The sequence below is a fragment of the Crocodylus porosus genome, unplaced genomic scaffold (genome assembly GCF_001723895.1).
Source record: "Crocodylus porosus isolate Cpor-Errol unplaced genomic scaffold, CroPor_comp1, whole genome shotgun sequence".
Taxonomy (NCBI): domain Eukaryota; kingdom Metazoa; phylum Chordata; order Crocodylia; family Crocodylidae; genus Crocodylus; species Crocodylus porosus.
The window spans coordinates 40121152-40137184 of NW_017728906.1; the positions used below are offsets into that span (position 1 = coordinate 40121152).

The following is a 16033-nucleotide window of genomic DNA, read 5'->3' on the forward strand; positions in this document are numbered from 1 at the left end:
ACCTCTGATCATGCGCATGGCTCTTCTCTGGACTCTCTCAAGTGTCTCCACATCCTTTTTGAATTGTGGAGCCCAAAACTGGATGCAGTATTCCTGCTGCAGTCTCACCAAGGCTGAGTACAAGGGGAGAATGATGTCCTGGGATTTGTTTGAGAAGGATCTATGGATGCAAGCCAGCACTTTGGTCACTTCACTAGCCGCAGCATCACATTGCTGGCTTATGTTCATCTTGTAGTAAATGATTCCTTAGTGTTATAAGGAAGGTGCCAATCTCTTGGAAAACAGGACAGATTCCAGTGTAAGGGATGGGTAGACTATCCAAGATCTGGTCTATGGCCTCTGATATAGCTGCTACTGGCTACTGCTGAAGATGGACTACTAGGGATAGTATGGACTTCAGGTGAAATTCTGTATGGCAGTTCCTGCCTTCATAGGAACTCATGCTAACAAGTCTTCTGTAGGAAAAGAATGTCTCAGCAATAGGCTCTGCTCTAGAACTCCTGTATCTCAGTTGAACCAAGAAAGAAAAAACACAACAGTATTGATGACATGCTGTCAAAGTGCCTGTTCACTTAAGCTTTTTCTGAGGGGTTGGAGAAAAGGCAATTAGTTTTCTAGGAGGTTGTTGAATTGTTAGCTGATGATGTACATTTTAGAGAAAGCAAGATAGATGCTTTTTAGATGCTTAAAAAAGCTCAACATTCTGACAAAATATCTAATTGAACTTCTTTTATTTTTAGATATCCAGATTGCTACAGAAGGATGCAGAGCAGGAGTCCCAGATGAGAGCTGAAATTCAGAACATGAAGCAAGAACTCTCAACTATTAGCATGATGGATGAGTTTGCTAGATATGCCCGACTGGAAAGAAAGATTAACAAAATGACAGACAAGCTTAAAACTCATGGTAGAGTGCAATGTTTATACTTGTCCAATTTATTTGAAAAACATTTCATTTTTCAAAAATATATTTTGACCATATTAGCTCTTACATTTTTATTCATCCCTTTCAGTGCTCTACCTTTTCCTTTTAAGTTGTAGAGGGTTTTATTTAATTACTTTTGTATTTTTCAGTTATACATAACATCCAGGGCATTAGTAGGGGCTGGGACTTAGAAGTAAAATTATTATATAAAGACTCTCCCTGAGCTGCAGTCTGGAATGTAACAAGCTTTCAGAGGAATTCCCAAGGAACTGAGGCAGCAGGCAAGTTTTCATTTTCTTTCTCTGCACAGACATTCCAGATACCTACAACTTTTTTAATTGAAATCAAATAAGCATCTTGCCCATAAGATGAGAAGCAAACTACTGAGCCTATGTCTTCATTCTAAAAATGTGTTTGGTGTATTAAGGTTCTTCTTTTTTCATTTATTGTGTTTACTGCAGGATAATTAGTACTTGTTGGCTGTCCTGTTGTAAAAGCCAAACAGAGACAAGACACAATAATATTTACTGAATGGTAGTTGGTCAAAGCCAGTGCTCTTATCCCCTGCCCTGTTCTAACTTGCCTCATGGTAAAATAACAGTCTGCATTAGGATTTTACAGTGGTATAGCTAACGTGCATTCTAACTCTCATACGGTAGAAGTGCATCTTTTTTTGGCAGCGAAGACGGCCTTAGTGCACACCTCTATCCTTAGCCTGCTTGACTCTCAGCATCAGACCTCTGCACTGCAGCTTCCATTTTTCCCTCCATATCCTCTGTCGCATGCTTTGTATTTTCCTAATCAGAAGCAACACACAAGAGCAAATATGAATGTTCTTGTTTTGTCTCTTGGTGACTTGTGTTTATGGTGCGTATGTTTATTTCTTGTATGCAGGTTGTAGCCGTATTGGTTTATAGGCAACAGGAATCAGAACTTGTAGCAGAGGTGATATCTAGTTGGTCTAATAAAAGATATCACTTCTGCCATGAGTTCTGATCATTTATTTCTTTGTTGTCTATACAGTAGAAGTGATTAAAAATTGACAGTCTTGGATCATTTCTCACAAGTGTTACTCTCAGTAACTTTTTTTTAAAACTATTTGAGTAGTTTACATGATAGTCAACAAAGCTGTTTAATAAAGCTTTTAGCCACGACGTGTATTCATTGGTTTCTATCAAAATTCTTTACTTTGCAATAAAACACTACCTTGCTGGGGAAAATATGGGCAAACTTTTTATTTTCTTGTTGGACAGTTGAATATTCTATCCAAATTTTACCTTTGGACAGCTTAGTTTAAGATGATTCTTCTGCCCTGATGCTGACACATTTCCTCCCTCTGGGGAAGAATTTATTTTGCTAATCCTCCCATGAGTCTTTTTAAAATGAGGCAGACATAAGATGTGCCCTGTCATAGCCTGACTGATAAAGAGACTGCACTTTACCTTTTGGAATAGCAGTGTAATTAATCTCTTTTGCATATAGTCCAAAAGAAGCTTTAATAGGTTTTCCATCTTGGGTGCTTTCTTAGGTTTGAGATGTGAACTGCAGTTGCAGGTGACATGTTCGTCAAGTATGTCCTTATTTCATAAAATTATTTGTTTTTAAGAATCCATATAACAATTCAGATATGTCATGGATACTCTGTAGCATATGCGTTCAAATTTTGGGGTGTGAAAACTCACTTCTGATTTTCCAATAAATTGCCATTGACAGTACTTAAACAGGTATATAATATTTAAGCAGAAGGTTTTCATTTAGACAATGAAATAATTCACCAGTTTTCATGAAAGCATATTTACTGTTTTATAAATAAGATGCTTATATATATTTTCTTTTAACAGTGAAAGCACGGACTGCTCAATTAGCCAAAATAAAGTGGGTTGTAAATATTGTATTTTACATCTTACAAGTAAGTAAACGCTATCATCATTGAAAGTTTACTTTAATTTTCTACTGTTATGCAGTTATTAGCCAATAATTAGTTAGGGATGTATTGTCTATTTTGAAGAAAACATGGAAAAACCATTGACTAATTTCAGACCTGTTGTAGATATGGACTGGGGGAGCATGTTGCCTGGGCTCTGATATCTGTGAGTGAGAAGGGATTGGTTGAGTTTCATTTAGCCTCTGGTCAGTCATTTTCTGGTTCTGGGGCAAAGGGAGACTTGGTTTTCTCTTATTTGTCAGTTTCCCAGGGTATAAGTGCTGTTTTTCTGTGTGTTGATGATGATAGATTTTAAAAAATATACACACAATCCTTTATCTCTGGCAATCATAGCAGGCAGGAAACAGCTTTGCAAGCTTCCCTACATTGCTTCACCATAAAGGGTTTGATCTTTTAGAGAACCCAAATTCAAACTTTTTTAAATAGTTCAGATTTAATACTAATGTACGCGTGAGCGTCTCTGTTACAACTTGTAATAGAAGAGACAACCCACTGTGAGGATAGTTTTTGGTGATGTGGGATGGCAGTCTGTTTTATAGTAGGCTAAATTGACTCAGTTTATTATGTAGGGTAAAACGGCCTTTGGAATTTACTTTATTTCTGGATGAATTTTGAATGCGTCTGAAGATAAAAGCTCCATTTCCCATTTGACAGGAAGTTGCCCAAAAAGCATGGTTTGAAGTTGATATTTTAAAATTAGTCCTGTAGTTAAGAAATTTGTTGTATCCAATTTGTTGTATTTTTAGGGGTATGGGGTTGATGTTACATTCATAAATTAACTACACTTTGTAATAGGAGTACATAATTTACTGCTCCAAAATAGAAAACTGCACGTACTTTGTGATTTCTTGTCCTGGCTAATAATGTCTGTTCTAGGCTGCCTTGATGATCTCGCTAATTTGGAAATATTATTCTGAACCAGTTACGGTGCTTCCAAGCAAATGGCTAGCTCCATTGGAGCGCTTAGTAGCCTTTCCTACAGGAGTGGCAGGTAGGACTATTTATTCAAGAGATTAAGCTTCTATCTCCTCTCCAAATTAATGCGGAAGCTTGAGTATAATAATAAAGGGTCACAGAAGTTAAAAGAACATGTTTCTTACCAACATTTTCATTAGCATTCAGTATTATGACAGTGAGAAATTTAGCAATTTAATTTGCTTTTATATTATGCAGTTTTTCTTTCTAATCACCAGTGAAATTCTGTTGGGGTTTTTTTCTTTCTGGTCTTCCTGTGTTAGGACAATAATACTGTTTGAATAACAATACTGAGGAGAATGTTTCAAATCTAAGCTATTATCACTGATTTTGTTTTTCCTTCACCTGAAATTATTTACTATTAGGTTGTATAAAACTTTGTTAATTGTACATCTGTGCTGTCTTACTACTTTTCTACACTGGAGTTTAGTAGCAATACAGAATGGTTGTAACTGCATGCTAGTTTTAAGCTTAGGTTTTGTCTTCCCCCTTCTGCCCATCATTCTTTTAGGGTTTGCCAGCTGTAATACCTCTTAAAGTACCCAGGAATGATGTTTTTAAAATAGCTGATATCCATCACGTGTTTTCAGGAATGTAGTGTTAAACCATGGGTTTTGATTGGAAAGAGAAATCCTAAAAGCCCCCCAGGCATAAATGCAATTCAATAAGAAATGGACAGACTTTTTTCGTGTGTATACGTTTGGAGTATTGTGAGCCTCCAGAATAAATGAAAACAGAGTAATAATAATAGGCCTCTGTGCTGACCTGGTCAAGTCTTGTAAGTTGCTTCTGTGAGAGAGCCTTTGGGGTTCCACTTTGTAGTCAGAGGCCGTGTGTATATTTAAAACCCAATATATATTTAATTTTATCCTTCTCTGTCTTCAACAAATAGCAAGATAATGACTGAGTTTGTGAATTTTTAAAAGTTAGGCCTGCATTATAATACATGATTGTACAGGAACTAGCATAATGGCTTTGTGGCATTGAGCAGCCCTGATGTGTTGGTGCCCCTCACTACCAACTTGCAGCCCCCTTCATAGTAAATGGAAAACCTGGATCCCTAGTTCACAAGTATTTAAAAAAATCAATTTTCTTAATGATTTTTGTAAAGTTCAGCTGTAGGACCCCTTATGTCCATATATATCTATGCCTTAGCAACAAAGTCCTGAATCTGTAACTATGCAGTTAGGATGTTTAGAAACTGCAGGATGTATATGGTGCAAGTTGGCACGCATCATTCTTCTGACTTGGTTTCTCCAGGTGACTATCAGGTCCTCTCTAGGTAGCCAGTTAATAGCTCGGTTCCCTTGATTTCAGAAATGTTCATTCACTTGCAGTTTTGAAGCTTCCTAAATTGCTTACCAGAGTTTGTATATTTCAGGGTTATTGATATAGCGATTTACATGATGCTTCTATGTTTCTTTTCAGGTGGTGTTGGAATTACCTGTTGGCTTGTGGTTTGCAACAAAGTTGTGGCCATCATGCTTCACCCTTTTAGCTGAGAGAGAATTCCTGTGACCTACAGAGTTCTAAAGTGCATTTGCGTAGTTTTCATGAACTATACTTGTGCATAAAAGGAAAGGGGCTTTCTGAATAAGGAAGCAATGAGCTTGAATTTTCCATGTTTTATGGCAGCAGACTATCAAAAATTTTACCAGCTGTACCATCTTTCTTTAACTTGTCCCTCAAATTCAGTCTGCTGTTTCTAAATAACAACATTACTATTCATAATGTCTCTTTTGCTTTCCAACAATGAAAAAAAAATTGGTCAACTGCAGAACCCCAAGAATTTGTCACTGCAAAAAAATTAACTGAAAATTGACTGCAGTGCTAATTTATTAATTTTGATGTTGAACTGCACAGATAGGTATTCTCATGGAGCTTACTAGTTTTTGATGGACTGTATCATGGCTGTTTTATAAAAGGGTGGGCTTTTTGTTTGGTTGGCTGTATTTTGGGAGGGGAGGAGAAGGTGGTAAGGGAAGTTCTTGGCTCATTTTAAGTTAGGTGTTGATTTCCTGACTTGTCTATTTGTTGTGGACCTCAATGCACTTGAGCTATCTTAGAAAATGTATTATATATGTCTTACACATTGTTCCTTCCTGATCCTCTCTAAATTGCTTAATATGTAGCAGCTAGCTACACTTTCTTCTACACTTCCAACATCTAGTGATGACCTGCTTGCTTGAATCTATTTGTCTTCCCATCCCAAGTGACCCTTCTTCAGAGCGGGAGAATCAGATCAGATGCCTCTCATCCCCATCCCCAAAGGAACACAAGCCATTCTCTGTTCCTGACTGCAGTCTCCTGTCATATTCTTTTTGTGTTGGCCCAAGAGGAATAAATAAGCTCTCATTTCAGACATGCCAGAGTGTAGGCCAAAAACATGTTTGGGAAGGAAAGATGGCCCTCTTTCATGGTTGAAAAGGAGCTGGGAGGGGGATAATTAAATTTCAAAAGGAAGACTTCAGAACATATTTGTGATATTGTCATCCTGCAGGATGGCCCGAGACTCAGCCCATGAAGTAAAGAAGTCCAGTGGTTCAAATATCTAAAGTACTAAACAGATTTTAAAGGAAAATGGTAAAAATACAGGACAATCCCTACTTCTGAGATCTAAGCTTTCCTGCTGTACTTAGCTACAATAAGCTAGCGGAAGTATGTTGTCTTATAAGGAAGGAATGCTACCAACCTGTAGAAGAGTATAAAAGGTGCTTTCAGTATCTCTGAGCTACACTGGTGATGTGTCCATAGCAGCTCCTGGCACCCTTTTGCTGAAAGAATAGTGATCTGTAGATTTGTAAAATTGCTGATTTAGAAGCCCTGCCCCCACATCCTTCTGTGGAGGGAACTGCAGCCCCTCCCTCACCACCCCATCTCCCCTCTATATTGATACCAGGAGTCCTTGCCTGCCTGCAGCGGAGCGGCCTGTGCAGTGAAACTTCATCAGTTCAGTTGCATTGTGTCCTCCATATTCTTGGAGGAGTGGGTCGGATTTTACTGTGTTAAGGAATGACTTCTTAAGGTCATTAATGGTCATAATGAAGTCCTGAAATCAAGGGTAGGCAAAATATAGCCCATGGGCCAAATTCAACCTACCACCTGATTGGATCTGGCCTGTGGGGCATGCCTGCCAACTGAGTGAATGCACCCTGTGGCTGCCGCAACAGCGCTGCACATAAGGCCAAGTCCTGCCCCAGTCAGCCAGTGCTGTGCTCCTGCCTCCACCTGCTGGCCCCAATCCTGGCCAGCACACACAACTTATTGGCAGGGTTGCTCCAAGTGCACCTACAGCTGCCTGGGTACTACCCCAGCCCAGTGCTGTTATTGCCCTGTGATCCTGGTCTCACGTGCCTGTCTTGCTCCCAGATACTGTTCCCTGCCCATCTGTATCCCCATCCCACATAGCGTATTTTGTTGAATTGTTGCTGACGGCGGGCATGTGCACTGACCTAGTTCATGACAATTCATCAAAACTCTGTGTGGTCTCCAGGCCCCAATAATTACCCAACCCTGTCTTATGATGCATTTTATTTGTGTATGGGTGCATGTAATGTTTTTTTTTGGTACATGCATTTTTAACATAGGCTTGTTTTTATAGTAATGGTAATTTAGCAAGTGTTAGACGTAAGATACGTAGCACCAAGTAAAAATACTGGGAATAAGAATGTGTGTAATGGCTTGTTTGTTAATTTATTAAAATAAAGTTGTTCAGTCTCTAACTTTTTTTTAAATTACATTTTTAAAAGGTTCATTAAAGTTTCCTCGCTAAGTAACTAGTGATTTCTATGTGAGTTACATTCTGCAGCCAAAAAATGGGTTACACATATGGGGTACAGATTTTGATGCATTTTAAACAAAAGACTTTTAATTGTAATATTGATATTTTGAGTCATAAGATTCCTCTTATGATACTTCAGTTTGCTTGTGTTGCACAGGAATGCAACAGCAGCAAGACCCAAAGAGGCAGCATTGTTTTTCATAGCAAAAGCTTCAGCTGGTATGGATACCTGTCATCTCTTTTGATCTTGTCAGCTTGACCAGATGCAGCTTTCCTGTGACTATTTTTATGACTACACTGATGGATTTGGTCAGTTAAATATAGCCAAAATAGATGAGAGCTGCAGCCATACTTACTGAAGCTTCTGATTTTTCTACCTACTGAGCTACTAGACTTCTTTAATCAGGCTGTTTGGGTGGATTGAGGGCAAGCAAGCTTCGGCCCTTTGAGAACTGTAAGCAAAACTTGGTTTCTATTTTGTTGTAGTAAAACTTTTAAATATGGGTGTGTATTACATAGGAGGAATATTGAAATCGCAGCTATTCCTTCCCCAGTACATTTTTGATTATACTAAATCATCTTTAAAATCATGCCATTGCATTGTTTAATCATAGTATTTTATGTTTAATAAAAAAACTATGAATCTTTCTCAGAGGAACATGCTGCAAATGGTCAAATTTAAGAGTGTCTTGTTTTAAATAATAAGAACATGTTATAGGATAATTAAGAACTTAGATTTTGGTGGTTTATCAATGTCCTTGCTCCTCCGAAAACCAAATACAAATGCATGCAAAACAGTTTTTTTGTCTGTCTGTCGCTTACTACGTGTCTAAAATATCTTACTCATTAGCAAATATTTGATGTTTCCTGTATTATTTTAAAGCAGAAAATAAAACAAAAAATCCATTGTATAGATTAAAAACACCTCCCCCACACTAAACAGCATTTTTAATACTCTTTGAAGGCTGCATTCCCCCAACCTTGCCAAAATAAGTAAGTGCTTTCAATTAACAAAAAACTTGAAAATTAACTAGTTGATGTCAGTCATTTAGGGTAGTTATCATGGAATTTGCTTTGATCAGCTGAAGCTTCATTTTTTGGCTCTGAGGTTCATAAATCTGGTGAAAACACACAATAACATCACATGTCTTTTATTATATTTGAATTTTGAAACTACTTTGGGACTCTTTTTCATGTGTTAACAGTAATAGCCTAGTAATAGCTATAAAAGCAGATTGTTCAGCCTGACCAGCTGACAAAGATCCCACTTGAAAATCCACATTAAAAGCTTGCATTTTGTCCCAAAGGCTCTGTAATGAACAATCAGAAAAACTGAACTGCAGATCTGAAGACTTTCTACCACAACAAGGCTTAACTTTGTTAACCTCTCACAGGAGCCAAAATCATCAAGTGTTCTAAATTAAGTACCCTAATATGCCCAAGAGTGCTCAACCTATCGACCAATCGGATTGTAAGCACCCTGATGCATCTTCTATAGAAAAATACTCTTCTGTGATGGAGAACTTCATTTTCATGGTTTTATCATATCTGCTGAATAAGATCACTGATGTAAAATTTACTCTGAATAACATTTAAGTGAGATCTTAGAAGGTAAAAAAAAACTGCTTTTCAATAAATGTGGAACATACTGCAAGAAGATTTAAAAAACTGGCTACACTAATTGAACATTGCATTAAATAGCTATTTTGCATCTTCTGAGGATGAAATTGTTTGTATAGACTTTATTGGCGATGTTTTAAAATCTCCACACTGCAAACCAGGATTATTTGAAATTGTACATCTCTGGTCATTTTGTATCCTTTGACTTCCCATACTTTTCTCTTTTTCAAGCTGTCTCGTGTTAAGGTTTGAATGGTTGTCTTTTAAAACACTGCCCGGTCCAAAGAGCTCTTTCATAAGAGTGTTTTTTCTTTCTATTAATGTCCTATGAGTGTAATCTCCATCTTCAACTGGACTGGCCTTCTGCCTTGCTTTGATAAATTTACCAAATGATGGTTCATATGCACCAAATGAAGTTTTTGCCTTTGATGCTGTTTCACACTGGTGTCGACCTGGCTTGTTGCGAAAGCTGCCTGTGTTGGATATTGGACCTGAGGCTGGAATTCCCTGATGCAAGTTTTCAATGACTTCTGTAAAAGTATACTGTTTTTTCAATCTAGTGGGTGTTCTGTTCCTTTGAGTTGGAGTTACAGTTTTATTATTTGCTCCTGTGTTGTCACTTAACTGGGTACTTTTTTTCCTTTCTTCTTTTTCATTCTCATCCACTGCATCTTTTTCCTGATTACTCTCCCTTCTTGGGGCATCATCTGTAGATGGAGTTTGTTCATCATTTAGCAGTTTTTCTAGTTCTTTCAGGAAGTCAGCTTTCCTTTCTTGCACTTTTTTTTTCTTTGCTCTTTCCGTGCACTCAAAATGTATTTTTTCTTCCATCAGCTGTGTTTCTTCCCTCAAAAATACTGCAATGAAATAATTTTATTTAAGAACAGTCTTACTTTTTAATCATTGTTTTTTCTAATAATAATTTTAATGCTTTATTAGGAGCATTAGGCAACGTTAAGACACATTTATGTACATATTATCAGTCCTGTTTTACACAAGGTTATTCTCTCCCAGGTTCATTCACTGAAGTATATGGCAGAATGCTTGTTCATATGAACTTTGAGAAAAACAATTTAATTAACTAAAGCTAACAGACAAACCATTTTTTCATGATGATGTAGCACTCATGGCCAAATAGGTATATGAAGGCTGCCCCTCATTCAGAGAACTCCTTTTCCTCTCTTACTGGAGGGAAGATGTCATACTGATTACAGCAAGAGAGAAAACAGCAGCCTTTTGGTTCAGAGATAAATCCCATCGCAGGGTGTGTCCATGTGTCTAGCAGGTTCACTACTCAAGCAAACAACTGATATTAGATAAGCACCTAGGGGCCCAAAGGAATTAAAAGCACTGGCAGAAGATCAGATAGCTTTGTTACACCTTTACAATATGGTGGACAAAAAACAAGTCTGAAGAGCAGTAAGGCCCTGATGACCTCAGATTTTACTGAGACAGAAGGTAGAAGGGGAAAGAAGGCAGACCTAGACCAGCCACTAGACACTATTCCTGTAGTAGGTATACATTGTTAGTCTCTCAGCCCACATCTGAAATTGTCCCTCTGCCGACCACATGATGGGGATCAGCAGTATTACTGACGAATGAAAGTCAGTTGTCAACCAAGCTGTTGTAGGCCACGCTCAGACAAGATGCCTGGTTTCTATGAACGTCACTGAGAGTGCTGTTAGAAGAACAAAAGTACAAGAGGTGCCCAGCTCCACTTGCTACACAAGTGCAGCAGCATCTCTAAAGTGGATTTTAATGGCTTTTAGTATTACATATTATTATTAAATGTCTTTATTTCAGGTTGGATGCAAGCTAAAGCCTATGATACCACTATATAGTATTGTATTTATTCTGTTTAGATAAAATCAAATGAGGTCTTTAAAAAGTATTGAATGTACCTCTGAATGTTCTATTAGAAGTTTCTGGCTTTAGTAGTTTCTTGGTTAGTTCAGTTTCTTCTTTCTTATGTGCTGCATCTTTGTGTGCTTCATGGGCCCTTCCATTTTGACTTGTGTTTTCTGTTGTCATTTTCTCCTACAAATCACAAGATAAGATGAAAGCAAACACATACCCTTGTACTCCTTTAAATGAAGTTAATGAACAATGAAATTATTTTTTTCTGAATAGAAAGGATTGTGTTTGGAATCGTTTATTCTGTTTACCATTATCACATGACTTATTTTTCCTGTGGCATAGTTGTACTAATGATGTGCCCTTAAACATTTAAAATATTAATACAGTTTTAATTAAAGATCAAGGCACATAACTACTTCTGAAGAACAAAATGACAAAATAAGGATATTCAGGTAGATAGCTTATGGAATAAAATATGATTTTGGAGCAAATATTTGAAATATTAAGGAAACTGGATCCAAATCTTTCGTACCTCAGTTAATAGAACTGCAATCTTTTCTCTTTCCTGCTTTTGATGATCCAGCTGCTGTAATGACTTAAAACTCTGCTTATCAACTTGCACTGATTTGTTTAAAATAAGACCTGTAGAAAATAAGGACATACTAACTGTGGAGAAACTCAACTATTTCTAAAACTATATTTGAAAAGAGGTTATCTAAAAATCTGATAGTAGTACTGCAGTGTAAACATCACTGACTAAATTTATTTACATAAGGCAATTTAAAAAGAACTAGAAGGCAGAAAAATGTGTGACTTGATTTTTATCAAAATCCACACAGACAAAAATGTTAAAGTATGTTAGTCTTCTGATATCACAGTCCTCCATTTACAACATCACAGTTGGGGCCTTTGGAAATTATATGTCATAACAGAAAATCATAATTTTGTTTCTGGAACTAGATGAGCAGGACCCTACTTCCATTATTTTAATCAGAAACGGTATAAACAGCAGCTGAATTTCATGATGGTTGATACAGTGATAAAGCTGGAAAATAAACAAAAAAATAATGGGCCAATGCCACGGTGCTTAAGTAGAACACATGGAAACAATTGGTAAGTGCCTCCAAAACACATGGCCAATTACGCTCATAATGAGTTACGGTTAACATTCTGGTTGAGTACACTGGCTTTAATGGACCAAGTCCTTATTTCTCAAGATTCTAAACTGGAAACTGAAAGCGAAGGCCTGACTCTTACAAGACCTTATACATGCACGTAACTTTATGTGCTGTGAGTGACTGCAGATACGCATGTTTTAAGCAGTTAAGCACTTAGGTTAGTATTTGAAGGCAAGATTTAGGGCTTAATGTGGAGCTTGGGTACTTACACTATTTGAAGAGTATACAATGGAGGGATGTAAAAAAATACAGCAAAAGGAAGTGTTGCTATGTGGACTTCATTTCTTTAATATGTTTTTTCCTTTCATATTCATGATTAGAGAATTTCTAATAATCATGAATGAACTGAATAAGGTAGGAATGCGATGATGTATGTCACAAGTAAATTTACATCTATTGCACTCCATTTGACACCAGGGCTGTCCAATTGGTGGCCTGTGAACTGCATGAAGCCCGTGAGGGATTAATGGGTGGCCTCCAAGCTCTTGCTCAGTCACCGTTCTCCCTATTAGCTGCTATTGCAGCCAAAGCAGTTTCTAGACTCCCTCTTCTGACTGCTTCTTCCTGCCTTGGCTTTAGAGGGCAAGGTAGAGTAAAAGTGTGGGAAGCAGAGGGTGAGTCTAGAACTGCATCCAGGTGATGCAGCAGTGGGTGCAGGGAATACCCCTGTGGGTGTGCCTTGTAGTGGGGGGGCAGGGATTACACTCAGCACAGCAATGGTTGGGGAAGTGGTGCCCATACAGATGTACAGTGCAGGAGTACAGGCGAAGATATATGGAGTGCCTGTCATAGTCTAAGGCATGTGAACATCAGGGGCTTAGAAGCTGGACAGCATGGTTTCCTGGTGGTGTTATTCTTCCTTGAACTGTTCTTTTGTAGCTGTTGGGAATTATGTTAATAGATAACTTTTTTTTGGTTACTTAAGCAATCTAATGAATATCTGTGATTTCCTTTGCTTTTTGAACCTGTGATGAATGCTGCCTAGTTAGTTTAGAAGCATTTCCACTAGAAATCCCTTGAGCATTTCCAAGTTTCAGAACTAGGGGGAGTTATGTATCCAAATTGTACTATGTGATTTAAACTTTTCCTTCGGTAAGAAGCAAGCGTGGAAGAAAGTCTAACAGAGAAAATATAATTTTAATTCAGTTCTTAGGCTTATCAAACAAAATACTGGAATTTTCATGCACATGGTGACAAATCACAAGTTCCCCCCCCCGGTGAGATCTTATTCTTATTTTAGGACAGTAAGAACTTAAACTGCACACTGTAGAACAAATGCAACAGCAAAAAAAAGAGGGAGTAAAACTTAAAAAGAACAAATGTTTATTATTGTGGTGCAACTAAAATTTGAAAACACACAATAAAATTGCCCTATTCTGAGTGGGGAAATAAATTTATGCCTTTAAGTACAATCATGTGAATGACCAGGGCAACAGTTTTCCTTCTGGCGTGCCATTTTCTTTTCTATAACTTTGGAGCAGTAATGTTCTGCCAGTATTTTAGGAAAAGTCTTCTTAAAAAACAAAACCAAGAAAACCCTTACCTTAACCCAGGAGAAAATCTGTAATTCAGGACACTGACAGACATTCAGTTAAAGGCACAATGGGATCCCAACACAATTGCTCCTGCCATGCCACATGTGCATGACAAGAGGTGCAGTCATGGGACTGGGGATCAGATCCCAGTTGCACCCTACTGCCAGTGCTGGGGGAGCCTGGGATCATGATCCTAGGCTTTCCCTGTGTGCTAGTAAGTAGTAAGCCATGCCTGGTATGTCCATCAGCAGGTCAGCACTCCCAGCTACAGCAGTGTTCCAGAGCTTGGAAGGGTATTTGTACACGCCCAGCCATGGAAGCACCAATCAGTTGACTGGTGCTCCCAACCTCAGGACCATACCAGAGCCTTGAAGGGCTCTGGTGTACTCCTGAGGCTGGGCGTGCCAGTCATCTCATCGGTGTTGGCAACACCTTCAATTTAAGACATGATGGGAATCAGCCACAAAGTTATTACATGTTCTCATAGTAATCTGTGTAGTTTATTCCTTGGTATATCATACTGTTAACTGCATAGTACGTGGCCAGGTTACTATTATAGACATGATTAATGGGTAAATCATGTCTTAAGTCTAAGATGTGCCAGGGGCCTCAGGGTTATGCAAGAGGTTTAATAAGTTTAGGAATCTGCTCTTTCCACACCATAGCCAATACGGATAGCAACACTCCCCTCTAGCTTATATTAAATGCAACTTCTAGGAAATGTTCCTATTTTGTTCCAGGGGAATCTCAGGATTCTTGGGAACAGTTTACATTTACTATTTGGTGCACTCTTGTCTTTTCAAAAAAAGGGAATGCTACTTTTCAAAAGTAAGTTTATTATCTAAGGGGAAAATATCTCTAATGTTTATCTGAACATCTATGTGATAGAAATATTCTTTAGAATCGAGGGAACTCTTATTAGAACGGAGAGAGGGGTTCTGTAATAATGAGATCATTACAATCTCTGGTTGTCTGTTTGAATTTGCTTATGCTGACTAATCAAAGAGCAGCAAAACATACTGTGACAGAATGTGATTTCATTGTTATCTCTGTGTATTTTACTGTAATATCAGGCAAACTTTGTATATGTATTCATGTTATAATAATTTTGCATTCATCTGTTTCCCTGATTAGCTTGCATACTAGGGAAAAAGAAGTTAATTATGTTAGGCAGATCACCCCAGCTCTGGATCCAAAGTGATTTAGTAGTGGGCAATGCTCCATCAAGCAACAAAGAGCTAACAGGCCTATGCTGATGCTCCAAGTGGACCCTCAAAAGCACCTGAAGAGATTCACTACTGTTTCTGGTGCCAGGGAGGCACTTAAGGCAGTATGCCTGGGAGAAGGTCCAGAAAAGGGAGATGCTCAGAGACCGGAGGAGAGTAGCCTGACAAGCTTGAGAACAGCTAGGACTGTTTTCAGGACAAACTGTTCAAGCTTTGGGGCCAAAGGACTCCGCTTGCTGTAATCCAACAGAAGTTTTTGTTTTAAAAAGATGACTGTCTCTGCATTCGACAGAGTCTACTCTGTTCCTTCGAGAGGTAAAATTCGTCTCTAGGAACTAAGCCAAAAGGTAGCTTTCTGAGGTGAGGTGTAGGAGGTCAAGTATCAAAGAGCCAGGGCTCACACTTTCCAGAGGCTACACTGAGGCTGGCTTCAAGGAGTATTGTGTAAGGTTGGGGAATCCCAAGCAAGTGTTCTTCTGGAGAACCACGACACAGAGTCTCTTTCTTCTCAGACAAGCTGACACTGAATATAAGGCTCGCTCCTAAACATTGTTTACATAGGTGATGTCCAATACCTATTTCTTCAAAGGGCAAGCGGTATAAGTTTCAGTTCTGAGAGGGTCATAATGATTTAGTGGGGTTGGAATATTGCTGTAGCCATGAAGATCCAGAAAATGTACAAAAGGCAAGCTTTTTTGTGGTGTCTTTTATTGGACCACCTGCGTAGTTATTTGGGAGAGAGGCTAGACAAGCTTTTGAGCCCAAACTGATCTTCAGATCTGCAAAAAGGAACTTGGCTAAACTCCCCCAGCTATATGTTTCACACCTTTTACAGACATTAGGGCTGGAATGGACCTTGGAAGATTGAGTCCAGCCCCCACACCCGAAGGGCAGGAAGTTAGCTGAGGTCATAGGATCCCACCAAGATAAGCATCCAATTTGCTCTTGAAGGTGTTCAATGTAGGTGCTTGAACCACCTCCGATGGCAGGCT

General features: G+C 38.4%; 2 protein-coding genes across 3 annotated transcripts in view; one reads left to right on the plus strand and one right to left on the minus strand.

Moving 5' to 3' along the window:
• The window catches only part of WRB (tryptophan rich basic protein), an 11113-nt gene extending 3549 nt beyond the window's left edge, over positions 1-7564 (plus strand). For both annotated transcript variants that reach the window (XM_019528955.1, XM_019528954.1), the window contains exons 2-5: positions 741-906; positions 2766-2833; positions 3746-3860; positions 5273-7564. In XM_019528955.1, the coding sequence (XP_019384500.1) occupies positions 783-906; positions 2766-2833; positions 3746-3860; positions 5273-5346 (381 nt within the window). In that variant the 5' untranslated portion in view covers positions 741-782 and the 3' untranslated portion in view covers positions 5347-7564. The remainder of the gene's footprint in view (positions 1-740; positions 907-2765; positions 2834-3745; positions 3861-5272) is intronic.
• Positions 7428-16033, minus strand: part of LCA5L (LCA5L, lebercilin like) — a 20707-nt gene continuing 12101 nt past the window's right edge. Inside the window, exons 5-7 of the mRNA XM_019528953.1 lie at positions 11635-11744; positions 11147-11282; positions 7428-10102 (exon numbers count right to left, since the gene is read on the minus strand). Coding sequence (XP_019384498.1) covers positions 9327-10102; positions 11147-11282; positions 11635-11744 — 1022 coding nt within the window. The 3' untranslated portion in view covers positions 7428-9326. The remainder of the gene's footprint in view (positions 10103-11146; positions 11283-11634; positions 11745-16033) is intronic.